Source organism: Nipponia nippon, unplaced genomic scaffold (assembly GCF_047370975.1).
Source record: "Nipponia nippon isolate SJK-2023a ecotype South Korea unplaced genomic scaffold, ASM4737097v1 scaffold_5, whole genome shotgun sequence".
Lineage (NCBI taxonomy): Eukaryota > Metazoa > Chordata > Aves > Pelecaniformes > Threskiornithidae > Nipponia > Nipponia nippon.
In genome coordinates this window covers 19,392,448-19,405,643 of record NW_028262369.1, presented here as the reverse complement: position 1 = coordinate 19,405,643, position 13,196 = coordinate 19,392,448, and the positions used below count along the sequence as shown (strand labels likewise).

General features: G+C 42.7%; 1 protein-coding gene across 1 annotated transcript in view; it reads left to right on the top strand.

The window, feature by feature from the left end:
* Nucleotides 1-422: 422 nt before the first annotated feature.
* Nucleotides 423-13,196, top strand: part of CPPED1 (calcineurin like phosphoesterase domain containing 1) — a 52,694-nt gene continuing 39,920 nt past the window's right edge. Inside the window, exons 1-2 of the mRNA XM_087732244.1 lie at nucleotides 423-570; nucleotides 12,034-12,252. Of these exons, the coding sequence (XP_087588370.1) occupies nucleotides 507-570; nucleotides 12,034-12,252 (283 nt within the window). The 5' untranslated portion in view covers nucleotides 423-506. The remainder of the gene's footprint in view (nucleotides 571-12,033; nucleotides 12,253-13,196) is intronic.

Here is a 13,196-nt window from a genome sequence, read left to right as displayed (position 1 = left end):
AGTTTACTTCAGTTCGCAGGTTAGGAAAAAAGTTGAAAATGAAGGAAATCTACTAATTGTTTATTACTATTCATTTAAAAGCCACGCCATCTTTGGGGCAGGTTCCCCTCCCGCCGGCTGGCTCCCACCCGCAGACACCGCAGGCCGGCCCGTCCGCCCGCCCGCCCGCGGCCGCCGCGCCACCCCCAGCGGCCCCCGCCGCCTCCCCAGCATGGCGGCGCCCGGGAGCCACCCGCAGCCCCCCGCAGCCCCCCGCCCCCCCGGGGCCGTGCCCCCGCCCTCCCAGGGGAGCCGCTCCCTCCGTAGCTGCCCGACCACACTCCCCGCCAAACGCCTTGCTCGGGCCGGCCTCCCCCTGCTCCGCCAGCGCGGCCCGCCGCCGGGCCTCCGGAGGGGCTTCCCCCGCCCGCGCCCAGGCGCCGCCCCCGGCGGAGGCGGTGCCGCCCCCTCGCCGGCCGTGGGCCAGGCGGCGGCTCTCAGCAGCGGCCGCACGGCGGGCGGGAGCTATGGCGGCGGAGAGGGACGCGTTTCTGAGAGCCCGGGGCAGGACTCTGACCGCCTTCCGCCAAGGTACGCGCCGCGGGGCCCGCGCCGAGGCGGGAGCGCCCGGCGGAACCTCGGCATAGGGCTGCCGGGTTCCGGCGGGCTCTCTTCCCCGCCGCGCAGCCGGACGGGTGGTGCGGGAGGGGCGTGCGGAGGGGAGGCCCGGGGCTTTCCCCGGCGGCAGCGGGAGGAGCGCCTGCTGCCGGGGAGGGGGAGACGTAGGGCAGGCGCTCGGAGGGACTGGGACGGGGCCGTGGGCCGTCTGCCGGCGCCAGAAGCCCGTGATAGGGAGCACCCTGCTCGGGGGAGCAGGCGGCACTCGGTGTGCTGCTGCCGGGCGCGGGGGTTCGGCTGAACGCGGAGCTGTGGCAGCCCGCTGCCCCCCTGCTGTGCCGGGGCGCGCCTGAAGCCTCCGAAGTTTGTTGCCACGTTAGCTGGAGAGCAGAGCTGCGCTGAAGCGTTTGCCCCCGTGGTCTTGCCCGCCGCCCGTCCGCAGCGCCGGCGGCTCCGGCTCCTGTGGAGATGCCAGCAGCGTCCAACATCAGATTCGTTTTAAAACGCTTGTCAGTGATGCTAAACCTGATCTCCGTAGCTTGTGAAACTGTTGGTGCCAGTTTCTTCAAGGTGCTTCAGCCTCTCTCAGGGTGGTCAGCAGCTAGTTCCTCCCCTGGTGCTTACACGCTGTGCGGAGACCGCACTGTTAACCCCCTTGGCTGGTAGTGCCTGAGTATAAGCCAGCTGCATAGGACACATGCTTCTAGACTTACCTCCTCCCAGGTGAATAAGGTAATGAGGCTGCTGCCAAGCCAAAGATGCTGACTGCTGGTTCTTGTCTTGTGGCTGGACCAACAGAGGGGTATGTTGAAGATCTCTGTGTATCTCACCTGTTTGTAAAATTCTCCCAAGGGTGGAGGTTCTGCAGGGTGCCTATGCTTTTCAGGTGCATAACTAGCTCTGCGTTAAGAAATCTTTTCCTATTGCCACACATGGAAGGTATTTTATTTCCTTGTATTTGTTTATAAATTACAAATTGTATTGGTTGGTGGGCATTGATCGATGAGGTGGGCAAGGCTATTCAATCCCAACAATTTTGTGGTATTTTCTTGGGTTTCACTGGAAATATTTGGCTTTGCTTGTTGCCAAATAAAGAAAAATCACCAATTCTGAGCATGTGAAGTATATGTATACAGTCATTCTGGCAACCTATTAATTGCAGATGGTGTGGTTGGTTTGGAACTGAATGCCTAGCATTTGTTGAAGGGACAGATGGCAGACAAGCCATCTAGTTACATCAACTGTTGTAGTGGGTTGACCCTGGCTGGATGCCAGGTGCCCACCAAAGCCACTCTTATCACTCCTCCTGAACTGGACAGGGGAGAGAAAATATAAGGAAAGGCTCTGTGAGTCGAGATAAGGACAGGGAGAGAACATTCACCAATTACCATCACAGGCAAAACAGACTTAAGTTGGGGAAATTAGCTTAATTTATTACCAATCAAATCAGAGTAGGGTAATGAGAAATAACACCAAATCTTAAAAACACCTTCCCCCACCACTCCCTTCTTCCTGGGCTCAACTTCATTCCCGAGTTCTCTACCTCCTCCCCCCAAGCAGCACAGGGAGATGGGGAATGGGGGTTGTGGTCAGTTCATCACGCATTATCTCTGCTGCTCCTTCCTCCTCAGGGGGAGGACTCCTCACACTCTTCCCCTGCTCCAGCGTGGGGTCCCTCCCACAGGAGACAGTCCTCCATGAACTTCTCCATCGTGAGCCCTTCCCACGGGCTGCAGTTCTTCACAAACTGCTCCAGTGTGGGTCCCTTCCATTGGGGTGCAGTCTTTCAGGAGCAGACTGCTCCAGCGTGGGTCCCCCGTGGTGTCACAAGTCCTGCCAGCAAACCTGCTCCAGCGTGGGCTCCTGTCTCCACAGGTCTTGCCAGGAGCCTGCTCCAGCACGGGCTTCCCATGGGGTCACAGCCTCCTTTGGGCATCCACCTGCTCTAGTGTGGGGTCCTCCACAGGCTGCAGGTGGATATCTGCTCTACTGTGGACCTCCATGGTCTGCAGGGGTACAGCCTGCCTCACCATGGTCTTCCCCACAGGCTGCAGGGGAATCTCTGCTCTGGCACCTGAAGCACCTCCTCCCCCTTCTTCTTCTTCACTGACCTTGGTGTTTGCAGAGTTGTTCCTTTCGCATACTCTCACTCCTCTCTCTGGCTGCAGTTGTGCAGTTTTTATTTGTTTCCCCCCTCCCCCCCCCTTCTTAAATATGTTATCCCAGAGGCGCTACCACTGTCACTGATGGCTCAGCCTTGGCCAGTTGCAGGTCTGTCTTGGAGCTGGCATTGGCTCTATCGGACACTGGGGAAGCTTCTAGCAGCTTCTCACAGAAGCCACCCCTGTAGCCGCCCCGCTACCAAAACCTTGCCATGGAAACCCAATACAACTGTGTAGTGAAATTGTAACAAAAGGAGTGTTCAATGGCAGTGTAAAAATTTCTGAACAAAAGCTTTAGCTAAGTACTTCTTGAAAATTGCCTTAAAAATGGAAGAAAAAAAATGTGATTTGAGTATCTGTTTTCCAGATGTGTTTGTTTCTCCTGAAGTGTCTTTGTTTGGTGTTCTTTAAATATTAATTAAGACTTTTTTTACCAACTGGTTGTTTTTTTTATCTTGTTCAGGACTTTTTAGGCTATCATTTGAGTACAATGTTTCTTTGTCAATAATTTACTTAGCTCTTTCTGAAGAGGCTAAAGTTCAACACAACCTTTTGATAACTCAATGATTGGAAAAAAAACAATCAAGATAAAAACTGAGGCAAAGTTTCTTGCAGTTTAAGATGAAAATCAATTATCTGTGTTTTGTTGTTTTCCTCAGTCTTTAGGTTTCACTCCTTCTGTTAAACAGGTAGCTACACAAAACATTTACTACCACTGCTATGGCTTGGCACACTGTTTCCTTTTAAAATTTGGGAGTCACCATTGAGAGCTTAACTTCCTTTTTTTTTCTTATTACCCTTCCTGCAAAATCACTCTTCCATACCCTGTCCCCTAATAGTAATTTGTTCAGTCTGCTTTCACATAATGTGGAGGTTATACCCATAACCTGCTGTAATCTGTTCTTCATATGTGACATGAGTGAATCAGATGCTCAGGGTTAGGGATCTAAATTATCCATGTAATCAGTGGAGCGTAGTAGCAAACAGTGCATAAATACCCTACCTTACTGGCAAGAGACCTCTGAATGCTTTGGCTTTACTTTTTTCACATATTCTCTGTCTTTTCTACCCATGTGAAATTGTGCTTCAGATCTCTACTACTTTTATTAGTATTTTAGTGAAGAAACAGGACCATATGTTTGGGTAAATTCTGTCTTCTCCACCACTTCTCCCAAAAAGTCCTGGGTTTGTTTTGTGTTGTTCTGTTTTTTCCCAAGTGTGCCAGTAGCTGCTGTGCAAAGAATTTCTATGAAAGTAGGTTGAGCACTTTTTCAAGTAACTAAACAAGCGATAGTACTATCAGCTTAACTGGTTGAGAAATGTCTCTGTTTTGAACCTGTCTTTTGCCAGTTTTAGCTGATGGTTCCAGAGCCGTCATCTGGAAGAAGCGGATAACCAGCATTGCATACTCATGTTCTCAGTTCCACATGTGATTTTATGTTCCTCTTTCATGCTTCCCTCACCAATCTTTTGCAAACTCTTTAAGATTATTCAGTTCCTTCTCATATTTTTTACTTTGTTCTGTTCTCTATTCCTTTCCTATCTCTGCTTTTTTGCTGTTACTGAATGCCAAGGTGACTTTTATTTGTAGCACTTGCTAGAACTATCATTGTTTAAATGAAGTTGGTGGTGTTTTTCCCATGTGCACTATTCTGCACTTTTCTGCATTGAAGTTCATCTGTTTTCGTGAACAGTCACTGTTAATGAAGTTTCTTCCCAGTTCTTCACAACCAGGCCTTATTTTCATACTGCCAAATGGCTTAGTTTTAGCAAATTTAACTTCCTCGCTATTCAGTTACTGTTACAGATTGTTTTGAATTTGTTGAACAGTGTAGGTCCCAGGACAGATTCAGGTGGGATCTGTGTGTCCTGTCAATTTCTTTTTTTATTACCAGTTTTTTATGCATATGAGGACTTTGATATTTCAAGACAGCTTGGCTTCCTTAAGAATCTTTGGTGAGTAACTGCCAGATACCTCTTGGAGATTGAAGTAGATGATATCAAGTGGATTTCCCTTGTCCATATAGAAGCTGTCAATTACTCTTTCTGAAGAATCAGTAGGTGCAGTAGTTATTGTCTTGTTACAGTTTCCATTAACTTGCCTGTACAGGTGCCAGTTTTGCAGTCAGTTACCAGATTGCTCAGAAACCCTTTTAAATGTAGGTGTGATACTGGCCATCTTCCTTCTCCTCTGGTGCAAAGGCAGTTTTAAGCAAGAGTTAACTTGCCAGGGGTTAGCTGTTTTTTACTTTTGAGTTCTTCTGTGGATGCCACCTGATCAGAGTGGTTTGTTATTGTTCATGTTAGTTTGTTGAATCATCTACTGATAATTTGATTTGAGACAGATCTGATGCACTGTTTGTAAGGAAGAATTCTGGAACTAGATCTTCACAAGTTCCTCCATAATAATCGTGGATACAACAATTCACATTGTTTTTCTGCTCTGCCTTTATCTTTGAGTGCATCTTCCATGTCTGGAACATCTGTTAGCCTTAGTGAGTGTCTGGCAGGCTACCTGCTCCTAATGCCTGTAAAAAGAGCTTTATTAGTTTTCAGGTTTGTGCTATTTCCAATTGTTCTTCGCTTTTTTTTTAGCTTGGCTTCTTGGACTTTTGTATCTAACCTTCCAGTGTATAAAATCTTTCCTATTTTCTGCTGCTGTTTATGTTGTTTAGTCAGTCTGGATTCTTTTTGGTCTTTCTGAAGTTCTTAGTAAATGCTGTGCATATGGTCTGAGCCTCTGGTATAGTGTCTTTGAATAGTTTCCCTGCTGCCTTCAAGGATTTTTGCACTTTTTAAAAGCATCGTAATTACATATAATTCGCCTTCCTTTGAAATTAAATACAACCGCAGTTGATTTCTTATTTTTTCTTGCTTTCATGAGAGTGTTGGATCTTGGCACATTATGATTACTGTTCTAGAGCTCTTCAACAGTAATATTTTTGAGCACTGATCAGAACTGCTTCCCAACTAGCATATTCCATTCCCAATACTGTCTCCAACTCTCATATGAATTAGGCAAATTTTTATGTGGGTTTTGAGCAACTTTCTGTGACTTCACCTTGTCATTATGCAAGCCACCCCCCTTCACACCTACAGTCTTGGGCTGTAAAGTTTCTGCAATGAGTTTACATGTTAAATTTGGGGGTGGGCATAAAGGCATGACTAGAGTTTTAGCGTTCTGTAGCCCTCAGTACAAATAAACTGTATCTGAGGGGGCATTTCCTACCTTGATAGTTATCTAAGAAGTTTAAAAGTATATCTTTTAAAAATAGTAGCACTGCCTAATTTATTTGAGAAGCTATGTTCTGTCAGTTAGTGTTCCTGCTGACATTATCTCCATAGTTTAGGCTCACTGTACATCATTTCTACAATAATTACTCTTTTAAAAGGTTTTATTTTCTCTCTGAAAAATGTATTTTGATACCTGTTTTGAAGGGTTTTTTCCCCTGATGCATAAAATTGTGCCTTCCGTAATAGGTTGCCTTGGTCACACAGCAGAACCCTCAATGGTAAGGTCTTTGGTAGTCTCTCAGGCACACATGGAAAATATAGCTGAAAGGAATGCATATTTCATTAGATCGAAATCTTTTGTGTTTGGACATACAGACAATAATGATGGTGCTTTTGAAGCCATAATAATTGATAATGTTTTAATATTAAATGAGGAATTATTAAGGATTTAGTGTAAGTCCTTTATTGTTTTTCAAACTATTCCAGGACTGAGAGGAATGAAAACCAATTCCTTTAAAGGTAAACTGCAAAACAATTGCAAGGAAAAAGCTTTTGCATTTTGTATTGTTTATGATGTATAACTGCTGCCTTCACTTAAAAGATTCCATTTTCCTTCCTGCCTATAGCTTCTTTAGAAAACCCAGGTTGTGCTTCTTGTCCAGTTTTACCTAGAAGGAGAGTCACAGGCACACTTTGTAGGCAGAGACAGCTTGGGGCAGGGAAACATGTACCTATTTCTGCTATTTTGTGATCTTTCAGAGAAGTGAAATTAATTCCCCTGGCAAACCCAACATGAGAATGAGGGCATTTTTCGTCTTTATTACTGCCCATGGTATACTGAGCAAGCACTAGGTGTGTGTCCGTGTCCATTCTCCTCTGATACAATAGTGTCTATAGAGACACTATGGACAGGAGTAACTTTTCATAACTAATTTGTTTCCATGAAATGCCGTAGAGTGTAGAGGAAGAAGAAAACCAATGTACAGTTGAAACCAACCAATGTACAGTTGAAACCAACCAATGTACTTTTAAAAAATCCCACCAGGGAAATACTGGAAATCCCAGCAGTACTGTGTGGCTGTCAGAGGTCAGCTTGCAGTGGTTTATATGAGCAATCTCTATATATGTGTCTTTGTGATCTTTGGCGAGGAGGGAAGAAAAGGGACGAGAAATTAGGAAAAGCAAAAGAGGAAGAAATAAAGGCACGGCAAGATATTAGCTATCGTTCTCTAGAAATGGTGAGGTTTGGCTTAAATCCCACCTAGGTCCTTGAAGTGTCTTTTTGTGTGTGATCACAATACATGGCTGAGGTTTTCTCTTGTGAATTGCTGCTGACTACTTTGGCCCTTCACAGAATTAATCCTTAGATAAAATTAGAAGCTGGCACCATTTTTCAGCCTATGCTACTAAAAATACATTGCATTGATCCTCTCTCTGTACTTTGGCATGCATGGGAGCAGAAAAAGAGTAGGAAGCTATCGAAACTGAGGCATAACAACATGTTCTGAAGTTGGACTTCTTCTGTGGCAATCAGCTGTGTAGCTCTTAAGGAGGCCTAGGAACAAAATGGATTTGGCATAGGAGTCTTGTGTGGCTCAGTGTGTAAGAGCAGCTCCACAGACATTTGTCCTTCAGAAATGGAAACCATATGTACATTGGCTATCTGAGAAATCTGCTGACTTTGGTCTGCCATTTGTGTTTTCCTATTGCTGTGGTAAATTCAGAAAGTTGCAAACAGCCTCTGTGGTCATAGGGATGAGGGGCCAATTTGCAGGTGTTCTCAGCTCCGCTCAATTTTGCGGTGCAAGGGAAAAGGCAGAAAAACTTGTTTATTAATTGAATCCTAATCTTCTGTTGCTTTACCTAGCCTGTATTTTGTCTAATACAACTACATAGCTCATCTACAGTCTTGAAAATTGAAACTCCTAGCGAGAAGGATGCCTTTGATGTCATTCCCATAAAAGTTATTGCTTGCTACATTTGAAGGGAAGAAAGCAACTGTACATGCTATTTAACTGAAACCTTATACAGTAACATCTAGGACCTGGATCATGACTAGGTGAGCACTGCAAAAACAGCTGTTCTCCCTCCCACTTCTGCCCAATGCTGTTTGTTACTAACCCTCTGCCAGGCTTTGGCATTCCCCTGGCATAGCAACAGAATGATTTGTCTGAGCACTGTTCTTGGGATTCGGTGCAAAGTCCAAAAAAATGGTTCAGACATTTTTTTGTGGTGCCTGACTCACTGCTTAAGCAGATAAGGTTCATTTGCACAGCCTACTGTACCTCATCTGCTTGAGGGTGCTAACAAGCAGCTGGTGAGGGAGAGAAGTAGGGTACAGAAGTTTTGTTAATAATTATCTGAACACAGTCCATTGATAAATCATTTAATTGTTAGGCAAAAGACTTCTGGATCCATTTATGGTAGTGGAAGATGCTTATGCGTTCTGTTTCTCATTGCTACCCTCTTACCATATTGGTCTGTTGGCAGAACTTGTGCAGACGTGCTCCTGGAGTTTTAAGCAAAATTAGCCAAGCTGCACTAGTTGCAGCACTTTAAAATTTAGCTGGACTGATGTTAGGCCTTGCACAGATAAGGAGAAATTTGTATGAACTCCTCTGCAGGCAGAACAGTGAGGGCAATTCAGAGTTATTTCCTGGATGAGCTGAAGTCAGAACAAGCTTAAGAGTTAGTGCAGGTTCAAGTTTGCACCAGTGGTGGTGTACCAATACAACTCTCTTTGTGATATTCTGCTTTTATTTATAGTACCTTATAGTAATTGAAACACATTCCTGATAAACGAAAACTTAAGGTGTGAGTTCAAACTGAGTGTCCATATTTTATTTTGTTCCCACATATTCTTTTGTTTCGTGGGGAACAAAATCGGGAAGTACTGAACTAAATCAGTAAGTACCACTTGATAAGTAATAAGCTGACAGAATTTGGTTTAAGTACTAGGTTTATTTGTTTTTAAATAGGGTTTCTAGTTGGAGTGATCAAATAACAAGACAAAGGTAGAAAATATTTATTCAACCTTACTGTTATTTTTTGTAACTATTTGATAAATTATCAAATACCACAAAAATAGCTGTTGACTGAATTATTTGACTAAGACCAGTTAATTAAACTAACATTTTAAGTAAATGTTATTTACGTAGCCCCAATTCCTGGATCTTTTCTGTTGTCCATGCTTCGCTTTCTTCGTTTTATCTTTCCTACAGGAGAATATAGCATATACCTCTGCATCATTTTCAGTTCCTTTCTCTTTTCACCTCCTATCTCTTTCCTTTTCTCCCCACTCTTCTTCACCTCCACCCCTGCATCTTCTGTTTCTCCTTTCTTCTGCCACTTCTTGATTCTGTCTGTGTACTGAACTTTTCCTTTCAAATTCATCTTACCAGTGTCTCTCTCTCTCTGCCTCACATGACCATCACTCACCCACTCAAACCAGAGCATCTGTGCGCAGTCTTGGAAACATTCAGGTACTTAAAACCTAGAGAGCTACTGTATTGGCATGAATATAAGGCAGGAAAAAAAAATACCCATGAAGCATATATTAGAATAGCCCCTGGTCTGGCCTTGCAGCCTGTTTTGCGTCAGCTCCGCGTGCTCCCTGTCGGTACATTGTCTGCTTGCCAGAATTCTCTCTGTTCGAGCATTATATGTTAAGCTCCTTGTTACCTGGGACCTGGTCCAGTCCTGCTGCCTGTGCCAGCCAGCCTGCCTGGCAGCTACCTGGCCTGCTGCAGGTGCTCCAGCTGCCTTTGGCCACCAGACACCATCCCTGGGGCTCTGGAAAGGGAAACACAGTATGTCCATAATTGAAAGACAGTCTTTTAAAACAAAGACTAGCTGTCTTTTCTAAGTATTTCCTGTAAAAATAAATAGATAAATGTCTCTACATTTTACTTAGGCTATTATGGTAAAAATTACTGGCTTCAGATTAATCAATACAAAACAAGTAGATTTTCCCCAGCATTGATCATCAATACTGTCTACCGAGTTGCTGGAAAAGGGACAGGTGGTAAAAATCCTGCCACATTGTTCAAAGATTTGAGCTTTTTTTCCCATTTAATGATTTTGAGGATTGTGCCACTCCTCCAAAACAAGTTCCTGTTTCAGACTTCCCCGTTTTTTCAGTTTTATTTTGTATACGTCATAAAGGATTTCTGATGCAAGCTTACTTAACTGTTTTTTTCCTATAGCTTTCCACTTATAAAAACTATAAGTTGATTTCTCTGCACAAACGATGCCTTTGATGCAGCATGTCAGCTGTTTTTTATGGCAGTCATATTTTGCCATGCAAAACATAAAATAAAAACCTAAATTACTTTGTGTCATTCAGCTGGCTCCACGAGTCTTCTATTGCAAACTCACGGATAGATGATGGATCATTTCACTTCTCTGAATAAGTTATGTGATAGGAAAAGTTAATTTCATTTCAGAATTAAAAGCTAATGAATGGCTAAAAGTTTCTATCTATAAAATACGTGATTATTATTGAGAGCAAGGCAGTGCTGGTAGGAATTAACAGACAATGTTAACAGACTATAAATAATTTTGTTTAGAAGTTAAATGTCACTAACTAAAATGTAGAAGCTTGCATTTGGCAAAATGATCTGATGCCATAGCAACAGATGACAATTACAAGCAGCTTTTGGGAGTTGCCCACATTCCCTCTCCCCCATCCCAGTCTATCCATATCCATGGTGCAAGAGATGAATTCTGACCTCTGTTTTCTAACCTTCCTTGAAAGAAACGTACCTCCCTTCTTGCAATGTAAGAAGCCCCAGTTCTAGATCACTTGAAAGAAAACCAAAAGTAAATCCATGTGGTGGACATGCTACTTGGTTATGTACTGTTACTGGAAGATTAGTTTTGCCTCAAACTGTATTTCAATCAGACTGACATAATATGGGAGTATATTTGTGGATTATATTTTAATTTTAAATAATTTATTGTATCATTTTTTTAGATTCAACTATAGATTGATGCAGTCAGTGAGTTTTTAACAGTTTAAATGCTGTTTTAAAAAAACAAAACACAATACCACTAAATGTATTAAGCCAAATACAGCTGTCAAAACTGAAATATTCAGGTTGCAAACGAATGCATTTAGACAGCTGGAGAAACCAGTGTACTCGTGTTTGTACTTTAATTCCAACTTGAGACATAAGTCTAGGAAACAGGATATCCATTTTTGTTTTTAATTTGTAGCCAACTGTTGCTTTATTTGCCCAGTGTTGAGGTATTTTTTCTTAATTTACTTGTAGTCTTATGTATCATGCTTCTTTTGTGGTACTTGTTATTATAGTATCAGAGAAACAAGTATACAAGAAAATTGTAGCAGTACAAATTCTGTTGTACCCTCCATCTGCACCGACTCTACCAGTGGAAATTTGTTTCTGAGTTCTCACTTTTTTATCATAGGTCTCAGGAGCTATTGTGGCAGTTCTAAATTAGGATTTTCATTGTTGCTGCTAATTCTGATGTTGCTGGATTTTGTGTTTGCGGACCTTGGTTCTGTGGAGTGGCTTCGGTTCTAACTCCAAAGAATGTGCTACATCCAGCTTCCTTCTAAAAGTATAAGAACAAAAAGCATTTAACTCCTTAATAATTTAAGGACAAGTCTACCGGAACCATAAAATGTGAAATGTGTTTTGTATGTTTTAACTTGTTAATTAAAGAAGCAATAATTGGAGTCTTAAAAGAATCAACTGAAATCTAACGTTATACACTTGTGCTATATTGTAGTCCTGTGATTTCCAGCACTATTTGCTGAATTCTTCACATACTTTTCCTCTAATCAGTTTGTAATTACCATGTGGTATAATTAGATTAATATACTTTCATTTATTGCAGCTACCCATGAGAGGAAAATTTTGTACTTCTGCCTTTATATTTGTCCTATATGAATGACTACAGAACTCTGTACTTTCATTAAAGCAGCCCCAACTTACTTAGGTGAAGAGCAATCTCTTTATAAGTTTCTCTAGTGCTTAACAATTCTTCCCCCCCGCCCCCCCTCTTATCTTCTTAGATGATGAGTACCAATGGAAGGGGCCCTTCTACTTCATCCAAGGAGCAGATCCTCAGTTTGGACTGATGAAAGCTTGGGCAGTTGGAGACACTAACCACGGAGATGATGAATGGGGAGAAGAAATCAAATTAGCAGAGCAAGCAGTGCAGGCCATTAACAAACTAAACCCTAAGCCCAAGTTCTTTGTGTTGTGTGGAGACCTCATCCATGGAATGCCAGGTAAGGCAATTAAAAATGTAGAATGGGAATTGTAACTCCATTTTCTTTACATCTCAGATTGGCAACAAGGCTAATTTAATTTCCTTGACTTCATAATATTCTTTCACAGGATTTGGTATGCTACTGTTTTGGTGTTTGGGAAAAAGAGTGCACTTTGTAGATGATTCTTGAGACGTTATTCTGATTTCTTCATCTGACTTCATGTATCATTCATTTTAGGGGTGTACTTTTGTTAGTTAGTTGCTTTTTTTTCAGTGGCCCTGAGGAAATTTTCTTTGAAATAGAAGTCCTAAGAAGACACATTAAAATTCTTTCTTCTAAACAAATTGCTTTGAGAGTCCCTACTCTAGACATTGGGGAAAAACAACACCAAGAAAAGAACAAAAAATAGCTATGGCTTTTTGAGTACCTAAAGTGGGCGAAACTCAGAGAATTCTCTGGCTTTCTGATGCTTAATAAATTTGTCTGCTTCAATATTTAAATTCTTAAAATGCTAAAAGTCAGCAAATTCAAGTTTTAGCATTCTGTCCTGTTGCTGTGGGACTCAGAGATCAGTGTGTTTCTGTGTACAGTCAGAGGAAGAACAACAGACCATCTAGAAAGGTGGGTTACAAAGTTCGACAGTTACAACTTTTAAACAGACTGGTAATATTTTCTCTTTTAAGAAGATAAATACTCTTCTTGTAAGTGAATGAAAACCCAATGTTACCAGTTGACAAGTGGTCTCAAAAGCAGATCTAAGCACACTGTCTTATAGTTCTTAGCCTTGATAAGAATCAGAGCTGCAGACAGCCTTAGCTGTGTAGCTGACAGCGCTACAATTCACCAAGTGAGCTTGCAAATAGAGAGTCCTGTGTGCTTTATGCTGCGCTGTGCTTTGCACTCCACTTGCACCTGAGGTGATGCTTCCCACCTCTTGTTTGCACAGGAAGGTTTTGAGGATG